The sequence below is a fragment of the Oncorhynchus gorbuscha genome, linkage group LG13 (genome assembly GCF_021184085.1).
Source record: "Oncorhynchus gorbuscha isolate QuinsamMale2020 ecotype Even-year linkage group LG13, OgorEven_v1.0, whole genome shotgun sequence".
Taxonomy (NCBI): Eukaryota; Metazoa; Chordata; class Actinopteri; order Salmoniformes; family Salmonidae; genus Oncorhynchus; species Oncorhynchus gorbuscha.
The window spans coordinates 69454853-69470159 of NC_060185.1; the positions used below are offsets into that span (position 1 = coordinate 69454853).

The 15307-nt window shown below is 44.2% G+C and overlaps 1 protein-coding gene and 1 long non-coding RNA gene across 2 annotated transcripts; both read right to left on the minus strand.

The window, feature by feature from the left end:
- Nucleotides 1–5158: 5158 nt before the first annotated feature.
- Nucleotides 5159–9386, minus strand: LOC123993429 (polyribonucleotide 5'-hydroxyl-kinase Clp1-like). Its single transcript, XM_046295564.1, is given in 6 exon segments — nucleotides 5159–6265; nucleotides 7864–8001; nucleotides 8229–8348; nucleotides 8535–8642; nucleotides 8768–8912; nucleotides 8914–9386. Coding segments are annotated over 6 exon segments (1320 nt in total). The 5' UTR covers nucleotides 9036–9386; the 3' UTR covers nucleotides 5159–5578.
- A 1774-nt stretch (nucleotides 9387–11160) lies between these two features.
- Nucleotides 11161–13179, minus strand: LOC123993430. Its single transcript, XR_006831449.1, has 5 exons — nucleotides 12983–13179; nucleotides 12723–12861; nucleotides 12205–12347; nucleotides 11896–12015; nucleotides 11161–11710 (listed from the first exon to the last, which is right to left on the minus strand). It is a non-coding gene; the product is annotated as an uncharacterized LOC123993430 (long non-coding RNA).
- Nucleotides 13180–15307: the final 2128 nt, after the last annotated feature.

The window sequence follows — 15307 nt, forward strand, 5'->3', positions numbered from 1 at the left end:
ATAGTTTACATGGCAACATGTGGAGCCTAGAAAATAGAATTAGCATTATAAAGCCCCCCCACACACAATTTGTTTTTAGCTGTTAACCACGCAAGTTGTTGTATTTTGAGGCTTAAAATCAAAGTTAATACGTTTTGTGATTGGAATTGTAGTATGTCCTATAGGGCGGCGCACAATTGTCCCAGCGTCGTCCGGTTTAGGGGAGGGGAGGACCGGGGTAGGCCGTCATTGTAAATAAGAATTTGACTTGCCTATTTAAATAAGTCGAAATAAATACAAATGCACAGTGCCTTCAGAAAGTATTCAGACCCCATGAATTATTCCACATTTTATTATGTGTTACAGCCTGAATTCAAAATGAATCCAAAAATTTTTCCCTCGCCTATCTACACACACTACCCCAGAATGACAAAGTTAAAACATGTTTTTAGACATATTTGCAAATGTATTGAAAATGAAATGCATAAATATCTTATTTACATAAGTATTCACACCCCTGAATCAATACAGGTCATCTACAAGGTTGCTAGGTAAAGCCCCGCCTTATCTCAGCTCACTGGTCACCATAGCAGCACCCACCCGAAGCACATGCTCCAGCAGGTATATTTCACTGGTCACCCCCAAAGCCAATTCCTCCTTCAGCTGCCTTTCCTTCCAGTTCTCTGCTCCCAATTACTGGAATGAACTGCAAAAAAATCACTGAAGCTGGAGACCCATATCTCCCTCACTAGCTTTAAGCACCAGCTGTCAGAGTAGCTCACAGATCACTGCACCTGTACATAGCCAATCTCTAAATAGCCCATCCAACTACGTTATCACCATATTGTTATTTATTTTGCTCCTTTGCACCCCAGTACTGCTACTTGCACACTCATCTTCTGCACATCTATCACACCAGTGTTTAATTTGCCATACTGTAATAATTTGCCACAATGACCTATTTATTGCCTCACCCCCCTTATCCTACCTCATTTGCACACACTGTATATATACATTCTCTATTGTATTATTGACTGTATGTTTGTTTATTCCATGTTTAACTCTGTGTTGTTGGTTGTCTTGCACTGCTTTGCTTTATCTTGACCAGGTCGCAGTTGTAAATAAGAACTTGTTCTCAACTAGCATACCTGATTAAATAAATAAAAAAATACATGTTAGAATCACCTTTGACAACGATTACAGCTGTGAGTCTCTAAAAGCTTTGCACCCCTGGATTGTACAATATTTGCACATTTATTATTTTTTTAATTCTTCAAGCTGTCAGGTTGGTTGTTGATCATTGCTAGACAGCCATTTTCAACTATTGCCATAATTTTCAAGCCAACTTAACTCATACAGTGGGGCAAAAAAGTAATTAGTCAGCCACCATTTGTGCAAGTTCTCCCACTTAAAAAGATGAGAGGCCTGTAATTTTCATCATAGGTACACTTCAACTATGACAGACAAAATGGAGAAAAAAAAATCCAGAAAATCACATTGTAGGATGTTTTTATGAATTTATTTGCAAATTATTGTGGAAAATAAGTATTTGGTCAATAACAAAAGTTTATCTCAATACATTGTTATATACCCTTTGTTGGCAATAACAAGAGGTCAAATGTTTTCTGTAACTCTTCACAATGTTTTCACACACTGTTGCTGGTATTTTGGCCCATTCCTCCATGCAGATCTCCTCTTGAGCAGTGAAGTTTTGGGGCTGTTGCTGGGCAACACGGACTTTCAACTCCCACCAAAGATTTTCTATGGGGTTGATATCTGGAGACTGGCATAGCAGTCTCTTTCTGCTGTAAAGCAGAGGCTTACTGAACAGGTGGTGCAGGTGATGGGGCATTTCATGTGACGAAGGGCACAATTATGTCTCCCTACTGTGCCCTTTTTGCCCTGAGGCACATTTATGCCTGCAGAGATGAATCTGGGCAGGTGAACACCACTGGTTGGAGCAGAAGGGACAGAAGGTGCTACAGTGGACTTGCTGTAGCTAGCAAGCTCCTAGATGAGCAGCACCCTGAAGGCTAGCTGTGAGATGGGGGGCTGTCCACAGCTCTTGGCCATTTCCTTCTGGAGGATGAAGGCATTCGCCACAGCAAAGTCAATGAAATGATAGAAAAATGTCTTGTACCATTTCATGGTCTTGTGGAGAACATTGTAGTATACAGGTCCACACCTCCCATGCCCTTGTTGTAGTCCTTCACAGCAGCTGGAATGGGGACATTTTTTTTGTGGTCCATGCCCCGCTACCGTCCTTCACACGCCTGACTACGTGATCACCACTGAAGGACTTGTGGATAGTTGTGCACATGACCACCTCTCTGGTATCCATCCACTTTACAAAGAGCAGGCCATCTTCACGAATCCATCGCATGGAACCCCGCTCAGCCCACTTAGGCATGTCGTTCACCTTTGTTTTTGGAAAGCCCACTCTGTTGGTCCGAATGGTGCCACAAGCCCACACATCCCGCTTCCTCAGCTCTATAAACAGGGTAGGACTTGTGTAGAAGTTGTCCACAATCAGTTTGTAGCCCTTCCCCAGCAGTTGAAAATCCAATAGCTCCATAACGGAATCATAACTCAGTCCATTAACAGTAGCAAAACTGTTTTCCCCTCATAAACAAAAACATTGCAAGTGTAGGCGCACACAGAATCAGCCAAAACAAACCGTTTGTAACCCCATTTGGTTGGTTTGTTACGTATGTATTGTTTGATGCTGATTCTGGCCTTTGAGGCTACCATCCTCTCAGCGATGGACAGGTTCTGGGCAGGCTGAAAATAGGTATTGCAGGCCTCAACAATGCTGGGGTAGAGAGGTTTGATTTTGCAGAGCCTATCAAACCTTCCTGTGCCTCTCTTCTTGTTATTCTGCCCATCAACTTCTGGGTCACTGATGTGAAGCTCCCGTGAGATAGAAGACATGCCAGTGGTGGGGAAAGGCAGTTGATAGAGAGCTGACGTTTACCAGTATTCCCTCAGAGTTTTCAACTTCACCAGCCCCATGTAAATGACCAGTGAAAGAAAGCAGAAAAGGTCTGACATGGTAATGGTCTTCCATGCCTTTTTCTTTCCTGCCTGCTTCTTAGCCCCATACTTATTGGTGTTCACCACCAGGGAATCAACAACTGACGAGGTGAAAAACAGATGAAAAAATTGAAGGAGGCTGTACTTTGCAGTCACGGCTAGGTGAGGTCCTGGCTGCCTTTTTGGTCTAAAAACTAGTGGAATTGGTTCCACATCATCTTCCAACACAAAGTGTCAATGACCCTCTGGCCCTCTGTTTGCAGGTTTCTGTCTTCCCCACCTCCGCTTCTTTGTCACTGACTTCAAACCTCTAGATGGCAGGGTAGTGGTGGAGCCAGAGACAGCAGGGGTCCGGCTGGTTGAACAAGCTTCAGAGGGGGATGGACAACTAGACATTGTTGGCGCATAATCAGAATCACTGCCACTGTTGGGAAAAAAAATAGTTTCAGTAAGAATACTTTCACGTATGAGCCATGTATCAACACGTAAAATAAACAGATGTATTAGTACAGGGAACATAATCACTATGGTGAAGTGCTGTTTCATTCCATGTTTATATAAAAATACATTTTCAAATATATATATCACATACAATGTATAGCCAATATGTACCTTCAAAATCTCAGTAATGGAATGTGTATATTATGCAAATAAAATAAGAAAAAATATATGTATATTAATTTCAAATAACAACATTGGCATGAGAATATTTTACCAGTCCAGCATGGCATCCTCTCCGTACAGAATCATGTCTTCTGCCTGAGAGTCAAAATTTGCCTTGCTGAAAGATTCATATTCCTGAAGCAACTCGGTCTCGCTTTTTCTGTCAATTTCTTCTATAATTTGGGTTACATCTGTATATCTAGACTTTGTTTTAGCCTTTCCTGATTTTTTCACCATAATTTAAATATATACAATTGCTGAAAATGCTCTTCACTATATACTGCTATGCGTAAAACTCGTGGCTCCGTCAAGTAGGATTTGCAACGGCGAATAAACCTCTTTTACGCCAGAGTTTACGACAAAGGCTGGTCTTCAAACGTATAACCATTACATATTGCCGTTTACCTCAGCTCATTGGCTATCTTCCAAGCTAGATTTCAAGATGATCAGTGGTCATTGTGCCAAAATAGACAATCAACGATAGGCCGCTCCTTCCATTTGTGCGCAATGTCATTGATTGGTGTCTTCAAATCGGGTTTGTTTCAGTCAATACGTCCCGGGAAAAGAGCCATCAAGTGTGACTGTGTTACTAACAAAACAGGATTGCAATGAAACCAATCATGACTGGATAAACGTGTTTAGTGTGTGTTTACCGTGAATGCTTCGTCCAAATTTGAATGAGACCGAAATCACGACGCAAGTTGTTTACAAATGTTTTGTGTTAGTTTTGTTTATAAAAATCATTTTTTATAGCCTAACATTCACTGTGGAGTTAGGACAATTAGCATTGCCACCAGAGGAATATTTTCAAAGGTAAGCAATTTAGTTTTTTCTGACTTTTGTGATGCTAATGCTTGGTTGGAAAATGCTAGTAATACTTTTGTTAGCTGGGGGCTCTCCTCAGATAATTGCATGGTTTGCTTTAGCCTTTTTGAAATCTGACACAGCGGCTGGATTAATAAGATGTTAAGCTTTTAAATGATGCAAGACATGTATTTACAATAATATTTAATATTACAAATGGTGTATTTAGAATTTTGGAGAATCTCTCATAAAATGGGTAAAAGTCATGTACAACAATCCTTTATGTAAAACCATAAATAACAGTTATGTCGCTGAGAACTTTGAATTGTCAAGAGGCGTAAAACAAGGTTGCCCTCTGACACCATACCTATTTATTATGGTCATTGAATTGTTAGCTTCAAAATCTAATGATTAAGGGCCTACAAATGTAAAGGATTAGAGATAAAAGTATCAATGTACTCTGATGCTTTGTCAAACTTCATCCTTGAAGGGCCTCATTGAGGACCTGGATAATTTAATTAATGATAGAAAATATTTGAGGATTGAAGAAAGACCAGTCTTTGGAATATGGCACAGAGTACAAGGAATGGAATGTTCGCTAAGACTGGTACCCAGGTTCAATCTAAAACAATGCTGGAGCGAATGTATGTAGCTACACACCACAGAGGCAAAATAAGATGCAACAGAGGCACATTTTATTAAAATCACAATAAAAAACATTTATAACCAAACAGTCTCGTGTGGAAAACAACTCTTGATAGAACATGTAGAAAAACACTCACCAGTTTCTGTACATTGCAAATGATAAAGTTGAATTGAAAAAATATATATTTACAGACATTTTCCTCCTCCCTCAGCGCCATTCAGCTCCACCGACTCTAACCACCTCTCGCCTCCATTATACTCACTCTCTGCCCAACACTTGTCATCTTCTCTCTCTCATCAGTTGAGCGTGAAACCAAATATTGTCAGAACATATACTGCTCTGCTACCCCAAACTCAGTGCCAATGAAATTAAACTCCTCTTGACAAAGCCATCAGGGATTTCAGCCATTCAGCATTTCTCTGTCTTCCCATTGCCTTTTCCCTCTCTCCTCCTCTATTTGAGGTCGATGAAGCGAATGTCCATGATGAGCAGTGTGTGTCTGGGGAGGGGTCTGGGGGCGGGCGAGAGCACGGTCATCACCTGTGCCTGTGTGTCCACGTTAGTCACCACAACGAAGCCACACACTGGGCTCTCCAGCACACCCCTGCGCACCCCTCCAGCCCCCTCATCAGCACAGCTTACGCTCAGCACGTGGTGTGTGAGGTCACGACCGGGCGTCACAGGGACTAGCTTCAGCTGGGTGTCGTCCTGCGACATGCCAAGCGGCAGGCATGAGTCCGGGATGGAAGGCGCTCCGATCTTGTAGATGCGCACATCAGAAAAGCGCACATCGAAAGCGTGAGGGAAGAACAAGGCACTGCGAAAACCATAGAAGTACTCCCGGATCTTCTCGTCCCGAGATTCACGCCGGCAGTCTTTAGAGCGCTCCACGACCCCTCCGGATTTGGGTAGCAGCACAACTCGGACGAAGTGCGGTAGGTCCCGCTTCAACTCGTTGTAAAGCCTCTCCTGGTCCAGCACCAGAACCACATCCACCTGGAAGGCTGAGGCACAGTGGACCAGGGCCTGGTAGCCAGAACCCTTCACCCAGCCACAGGTGTTGATGATGCAGCCGCCCACACTGGCCTTCCTGTTTTCCTCACAGCGCTGGGAGAACACTTCGGCCAGACACGACGTCAACTAGCAGGGACAGTGGGAAAGATGGAGAGAAATGGAGGGGGAGTGAGAGAAAGGTAGCAATGGGGAGGGGCGAGAGAGATTATACGCCAGGCAAAATGTCAACTAAAAGTTATGGTTTAATAAACTCAGCAAAAAAAAAAAAAGAAACGTCCTCTCACTGACAACTGTGTTTATTTTCAGCAAACTTAACGTGTAAATATTTGTATGAACATAACAAGATTCAACAACTGAGACAAGCTGAACAAGTTCCACAGACATGTGACTAGCAGAAACTGAATGTGTCCCTGAACAAAGAGGGGGGGGTCAAAATCAAAAGTCAGTATCTGGTGTGGCCACCAGCTGCATTAAGTAATGCAGTGCATCTCCTCATGTACTGCACAAGATTAGCCCATTCTTGCTGTGAGCTGTTACCCCACTCTTCCACCAAGGCACCTGCAAGTTCCATACATTTCTGGGGGGAATGGCCCTAGCCCTCACCCTCCAATCTAACAGGTCTCAGATGTGCTCAATGGGATTGAGATCCTGGCTCTTGGCTGGCCATGGCAGAACACTGACATTACTGTCTTGCAGGAAATCATGCACAGAACAAGCATTATGGCTGGTGGCATTGTCATGCTGGAGGGTCATGTCAGGGTGAGCCTTTTTGTTTAAGGAAAAAAATAATTTCACCTTTCATTTACTAGGCAAGTCAGTTAAGAATAAATTCTTATTTTCAATGACGGCCAGTGGGTTAACTGCCTTGTTCAGGGGCAGAACGACAGATGTTTTATCTTGTCAGCTCAGGGATTCGATCCAGCAACCTTTCGGTTACAAGTCCAACACTCTAACCACTAGGCTACCTGCCGCCCCAAAGGGTACCACATGAGGGAGGATGTCTTCCCTGTAACGCACAGCGTTAAGATTACCTGCAATGACAAGAAGCTCAGTCCGATGATGCTGTGACACACCGCCCCAGACCATGACGGACCCTCCACCTCGATCCCGCTCTAGATTACAGGCCTCGGTGTAACGCTCATTCCTCTGGCAGTTGTTGCCATCCTGAACCTGTCCCGCAGGTGTGATGTTCGGATTTACCGATCCTGTGCAGGTGTTGTTACACGTGGTCTGCCACTGCGAGGGCGATCAGCTGGCCGTCCTGTCTCCCTGTAGCGCTGTCATAGGCATCCCACAGTACGGACATTGCAATTTATTGCCCTGGCCACATCTGCAGCCCTCATGCCTCCTTGCAGCATGCCTAAGGCACATTCATGCAGATGAGCAGGGACCCTGGGCATCTTTCTTTTGGTGTTTTTCAGAGTCAGTAGAAAGGCCTCTTTAGTGTCCTAAGTTTTCATAACTGTGACCTTAATTGCCTACCGTCTGTAAGCTGTTAGTGTCTTAACGACCGTTCCACAGTTGCATGTTAATTAATTGTTTATGGTTTATTGAACAAGCATGGGGAACAGTGGTTAAACCCTTTACATTGAAGATCTGTGAAGTTATTTGGATTTTTACGAATTATCTTTGAAAGACAGGGTCCTGAAAAAGGGCCATTGCTTTTTTTTGCGGAGTTTATAACCTCTATGGTTAAGGGTATTAGGTTCTGTCTCATCTTTCACCTTGTTGTAGAGTTTGATGTTGGTTCCTGGAGTGGTGGAACCAAAGTGGTAGACCAGCGGCGCCTGTACTGAGTACCCCTCCTCCACGTCAGCCGGACGCTCAATACACAGTGCTGACATTGTGCCCGGGACTGACACCTGAAGGGAATGTATCATGGTCATCAACATTACTAACCTTAGACACTGCCAGTCAATACAATCACTATATGGAATTGTCCTTATTAGCATAATGGCAGTGATAGTAGAGGCAACAGTAGCAATATTGTATCTACACCACCATCCACAAACACAAAAGGTGAATCTGCCTATATACTATTCTCTGTGCATAGTCATTGGTGCTGATGTAGTTGCTTTGTTGATCTCACCCCACTCTGGCCCACATCCAGGTCCACCAGTGTGGGCCTCCTGCCCAGCCTGACAGCGTAGCTCAGCAACAGCCTGCACACAGTCGACTTCCCCACATCTGTAGGCCCCACCACCATTACCTGGGGCACAACGTTGAAGCAACTTTTACACAAGAGAGTGTACAGTGTGTCTCTGACCAAGGTCCACTTCTCACATACACACACTAACCCAAGTCCACCTCTCACACACACAAACACTGACCTAAATCCACTTCACTCAGACAAAAATACACACACACACACACACACACAGAGATGAACACTGACCCGTGGTCCCCTCTCATTGTCTCTCTCCGCCTGTCGTCTCATCTGTTCCAGTGCAGTGTGTGCGTTCAGGTAGAGCAGCATGGGTGTGTCCTTTGATATGTACGCCACCTGGGATAGAAAGATTTACACATTTCTGCATATGTCACTCCTATCAGTTACAGATAACAATAACAGATGCTTCAGCCAAACACATATCCCTCTCATCCATCTGTTACTCCTCTACAGCCTCTCACCTCTGTCTTCCCCGAGAGAGAAACACTACAGCCCTGCCAGGTGAACACAGCAATCTTGGAACCTGGTCCAAATGTGTACTTCTTGTTGCGGTTGAGCTCAGAGCCAAAGACCTCCGCCAATCCTGTGAGCAGCTCCAGATGCATTCTCCCCGGCCTCCACCTCGAACCGCAGCTCAGTCTCCTTCTCCAGGTCAAACCTCGTCCCCCCGCCACCAGCACCAGTCCCCACTCCCTCCTCACCAGTCATCTCTGGGCCCTCAGTCACCATGGCTGTACAGAGACAAAGGTCAGATTTAGCCTGAACAACATTTAATACCTCACCGACATATCCGTTTCATCTCTGCCATGTAATAAACTCACTCTGGACAGGATTTATGTGACTGATTATTAGATGCTGCAATGTCAGATTTCAGTGATGGTCTCTCACAAGTCACGACACAGGATATGAACATCCCTGGAATGACCTTTGATAGGACAAGCATAGTGCAGAGTGCTTTATTTATAAAAACACTACATGACCAGTTGTATGTGGACACCTGCTTGTCAAACATCTCATTCCAAAATCATGGGCATTAATAAGGAGTTGGTCCCCCCTTTGTTGCTATAACAGCCTCCTCCTGAGAAGGCTCTCCACTAGATGTTGGAACATTGCTTTGGGGACTTGCTTCCATTCACCCACAAAAGCATTAGTGAGGTCAGGCACTGAGGTTGGGCGATTAGGTCTGGTTCGTAGTCGCCGTTCCAATTCATCCCAAAGGTGTTTGATGGGGTCGAGGTCAGGGCTTTGTGCAGGCCAGCCAAGTTCTTCCACAATGACCTCTACATTCCATTTCTGTATGGACCTCACTTTGTGCATGGGGACATTGTCATGCTGAGGAAAGGGCCTTGCCCAAACTGTTTCCACAAAGTTGGAAGCACAGAATCGTCTGGAATGTATGCTTTGTACAGCATTGTATGCTGTAGCGTTAAAAAAAATAATAATAATATATGCCATTTAGCAGACGCTTTTATCCAAAGCGACTTAGTCATGTGTGCATACATTCTACGTATGGGTGGTCCCAGATCATTATTCAAGCGCCATGCTCTACCAACTGAGCTACAGATGGACCACAGTGTTAACATTTATCTTCACTGGAACTAAGGGGCCCGAACCATGAAAAACAGCCCCAGATCATTATTCCTCCTCCACCAAAATGTACAGTTAGCATAAGCATTCGGGCAGGTAGCGTTCACCTGGCATCCACCAAACCCAGAATCGTCCGTTGACTGCCAGATGGTGAAGCGTGAGTCATCCCTCCAGAGAACACGTTTCCACTGCTCCAGAGTCCAATGGCGGCGAGCTTTACACCACTCCAGCCGAAGCTATGCATTGTGATCTGAGGCTTGGATGCGGCTGCTCGGCCATGAAAAACCCATTTCATGATGCTCCGATTAATAATTATTGTGCTGACGTTGCTTCCAAAGGTAGTTTGTTACTTGGTAGTGAGGGTTGCAACTGAGGATTTGTACGTGCTATACACGTCTGCACTCCCGTTCTGTGAGCTTGTGTGGCCTACCACTTTGCGGCTGAGCAGTTATTGCTCTTAAACATTTCCACTTCAAATTAACAGCGCTTACAGTTGACTGGGGCAGCTCTCACAGGGCAGAAATTTGACTGACTTGTTGGAAAGTTGGCATCCTATGATGGTGCCATGTTAAATGTCACAGAACTCTTCCTTAAGGACATTCTACTGCCTGTGTTCCCATGGAGATTGCATGGCTGTGTTCTCGATTTTATACACCTGTCAGCAAAGGGTGTGGCTGAAATAGCCGAATCCACTAATTTGAAGGAGTGTCCACATACTTGTATATATATAATGTAGAAGGCTCTGGTATAGGCCATGGCTGGAGGGCACTGTGCCAATCCAATCATTATTCAGCACTTACCATACATGTTGAGAAGCTACAAATGCGTTGATCAAGAGGGGTTTTTCTTTCTACCTTTTTATAGTAACTTGAAAAGGCTAAAGTTAGGTACAAACTCCAATATCATGCGAAAAGTAAACACTCGTGCTCAGACCTAGATAGATGCAGATGCAGTTCAATTAGCTAGCTAATGTTAGCGTGTAGGCTAGCTATCTGACAATGCCTGGTTAGAATGGTACCGGCGATAACCTACTGAATACTAATAGCTATTTAGATATTTGTTTGTGACCGCCTTACTACATTTGTTACTTACTTAGAAATGGGTACGTTTTATAGTTCGTCCTAAGTGTTCAAACTTTCCGCGACAGACGACAAATATCGCACAAATATGACGTCATGTTTTAAAGAACCAATTAGCGTTTGCAATTGCTTAGTTAAATCATAAAATTGAAAATATTGGTTAAATTTCAACAAAGTATGGAATCAGGTTGATTTAAAATGTAGAACATTTATTTTTGACAGGCACAAAAGTTTATGCACATATTCCATTACTTTTCTAAAAAAAGAATGAGACAGAAGAAGAGTATAGAAACATGAGTGTTATTCTCCATAGAAAAAATATTAAAACACATGAGACATAACATAGGAAATTAACCAGAGAATACTCAGCAACAAATATATTGTTATCCAGTGTTTCCCAAACGGTTAAAGAGTAAACCCCCAGTGTAAACAAGCCAACTCAATGCGTGTGTATCAAGCCACTTTGTCACAGTGTGGTCATTATTATGGACAGATATTATTTTTTAAGGTGATACTCAGGGAATACACTGACAGTATACTGAAAATATTTTGTGAACCACCACTGTACAGTAACCGAATAGAGGGAATGTGTTGCACTTCAGAGAGATACCACTAGATGTCACCATGTATCCAGGCCAGAGGAGCTTGACGCTTGGGTCATCAGAGGACAGACTGGGAGCAACCCCGTTGGTCAGTCCCCATCATTCTGCGTCCAGTTTCCAAAACCAAGAGGAACAGCTGGAAACAACAAGAACAAAGTATAAACTAAAATTGTTTACAAAATAATATTTGGGAAAGGTGGTCATTATCATAAGTTGAGTTATGTAAAGCCATCATTGTAAATAAGAATTTGTTCTTAACTGACTTGCCTAGTTAAATAAAGGTTGAATAATATAAAAATCGGGGCAGTCCAAAATACAGACCTTCACTGGGTCTCTATTCATTTTTCAGTGCCTCCTCCAGGGCTGCAACCACAATGGCAGGCTCAGGGAACTTCAGCCTGGCAGGTGGGCCTAGCTTTATGCCTGTCCAGAGGCACACCTCTACAGGAAGGAAAGAATGCTTAGTACAAAATAAAGGACAGCTTCTGGTTGTCTCTGTGTCATGCCAAAACTAAACAATATGCTCTGTATTCCCAGACACCTAATCTGTACTTTAAATTACAATTCTGTGTCCAGGAAACAGGACCCATGAGAGTAGAACTGTTCATAACATGACCTGGAGGAACACACCTTTCTCTCCCTCCACAAGTGTGACCTCCAGGCTTTTCTTGCGGGGTTTCTGGGGGTTCAGAACCACGAGGAGGTCTGGGCGGGCAGCCAGGAGGGCATCTCGCACCCCCTCAGCACACCGTCTGTACACGTATCAGCTCTTACTGCAAAATGAAAGTTTTTATTTTCAGAGGCAATTTGTCTAAAGACTTCTAAGTGGTCAGTTCCTTTCCTGTATATTGAGATTATCCAGATTGTACCGATAGAAGATAGGCAATTGTTTGGTGATGGGAATAAGGTTATGTGAATATGGAACTCTGACTCAATGCATTTACCTAAATTGGTGTGTGTGTGTGTGTGTGTGTGTGTGTGTGTGTGTGTGTGTGTGTGTGTGTGTGTGTGTGTGTGTGTGTGTGTGTGTGTGTGTGTGTGTGTGTGTGTGTGTGTGTGTGTGTGTGTGTGTGTGTGTGTGTGTGTGTGTGTGTGTGTGAGAGAGTGAATATTCTTTAGGGGGTGCCTGTGGATATTCCAGTACTCACCAGTGTTCAATGACCACCCTCTGGCCCTCTGTAGCAGTCTCCGTTTCCCCCTCCTCTCTTTTACCCCGCTTTCGCTCGATGACTAAAGTCTCCTCCTCAGTCTCTGCCTTGTTGTTTGCCTTGCGCTTCGATCCTCGACCTGTCCAGAACAAATAAATGGTTAGTACTTTAATAAAATAATCACGGCACATCGATAATTAGGCTACTTCCTTACTACTGGTTATGAGGGAAATAATCAAATGGAATAGCTGTCGCCCGACCTGTTTTAAAACGAGCCGCCATTGTTGACATTGATTCAGCTTGCGTAACATCAAACTTCGGAGTGCATGTTGCGCTTCTTTTGTAATGGACTATTCCAAAATTCAATCGAAGGGGTTCAACATTTTGGACGACAAAAACCCATTCATTGAAAGGGGCGATCAACTTCAGATTTTCAGCCAAAAAAGCTATTTACAGTGCAGATTTTCAGCCTTATTCTAAAATTCCCCTCATCAATCTATACACAATACTCCATAACTACAAAGCAGAAATATCGTATTTACATGAGTATTCAGGCTCTTTGCTATGAGACTCGAAATTGAGCTCATGTGCATCCTGTCCACCTGTGGTAAATTAAATTGATTGAACATGATTTGGAAAGGCACACACCTGTCTATTTAGGGTCCCACAGTTGACAGTACATGTCAGGAAAAAAACAAGCCATGAGGGCAAAGGATTGTGTCAAGGCACAGATCTGGGGAAGGGTACCAAAAATGTCTGCAGCATTGAAGGTCCAAGAACACAGTGGCTAAAAAATTGGTACAACCAAAACTCTTCCAAGAGCTGGCTGCCCTGCCAAACTGAGCAATCAGGGGAGAAGGGCCTTGGTCAGGGAGGTGACCAATAACCTGTTGATCACTCTGACAGAGCTCCAGTTCCTCTGTGGAGATGGGAGAACCTTCCAGAAGTACAACCATCTCTGCAGCATTCCACCAGTTAGGCCTTTACAGTGGTGGCTAGATGGAAGCCACTCCTCAGTAAAAGACACATGACAGCCTGCTTAGAGTTTGCCTGAAGGACTCAGACCATGAGAAACAAGATTCTCTGATCTTAAGAAACCAAGATTGAACTCTTTGGCCTGAATGCCTAGTGTCACGTCTGGACGAAACCTGGCACCATCCCTACAGTGAAGCATGGTGGTGGCAGCATCATGCTGTGGGAATGTTTTTTAGCGGCAGGGACTGGGAGACTATTCAGGATCGAGGGAAGATGAACAGAGTAAAATACAGCGAGATCCTTGATGAAAACTTGCTCCAGAGCTCTCAGGACCTGACTGGGGTGAAGCTTCACCTTCCAACAGGACAACAACCCTAAACACACAGCCAAGACACCGCAGGAGTTGATTCAGGACAATTCTCTGAATGTTCTTGAGTGGCCCAGCCAGAGCTCGAACTTGAACCTGATCGAACATCTCTGGAGACCTGAAAATGGTTGTGCAGTGACAATCCCCATCCAACCCAACAGAGCTTGAGAGGATCTGCAGAGAAGAATGGGAGAAACTCCCCAAATACAGGTGTGCCAAGCTTGTGGCATCATACCATATATTTTTTATAAATTTGAAAACATTTCTTAACCTGTTTTTGCATTGTTGTGGGTAGACGTCTGTCACGTGCTCAGTGTGAACCTGCTTTCATCTGTGAAGAGCACAGGGCGCCAGTGGCGAATTTGCCAATCTTGGTGTTCTCTGGCAAATGCCAAACGTCCTACACGGCCCGACGTCCTACGTGGACATCGGGCCCTCATACCACCCTTATGGAGCCTGTTTCTGACCGTTTGAGCAGACACATGCACATTTGTGGCCTGCTGGAGGTCATTTAGCAGGGCTCTGGCAGTGCTCCTCCTGCTCCTCCTTGCACAAAGGTGGAGGTAGTGGTGCTGCTGCTGGGTTGTTGCCCTCCTACGGCCTCCTCCATGTCTCCTGATGTACTGGCCTGTCTCCTGGTAGCGCCTCCATGCTCTGGACACTACGCTGACAGACACAGCAAACCTTCTTGCCACAGCTCGCATTGATGTGCCATCCTGGATGAGCTGCACTACCTGAGCCACTCGTGTGGGTTGTAGACTCCGTCTCATGCTACCACTAGAGTGAAAGCACTGCCAGCATTCAAAAGTGACCAAAACATCAGCCAGGAAGCATAGGAACTGAGAAGTGGTCTGTAGTCACCACCTGAAGAACCACTCCTTTATTGGGGGTGTCTTGCTAATTGCCTATGATTTCCACCTGTTGTCTATTCCATTTGCACAACAGCATGTGAAATTTATTGTCAATCAGTGTTGCTTCCTAAGTGGACAGTTTGATTTCACAGAAGTGTGATTGACTTGGAGTTACATTGTGTTGTTTAAGTGTTCCCTTTATTTTTTTGAGCAGTGTGTATATATAGCAGTTGTTAATCCCAAATGACTAGTTAAATAAAGGTTCAATTAAAATATAAATCCATTCACAGCCAGCCGGGCACTTGGAATGTGTCAGACTGAGTGCATGTGTTACATAATCCAAAAGATTCCATGATGCCATACTTTGCCAAGCCAAAACATGACACACTGAA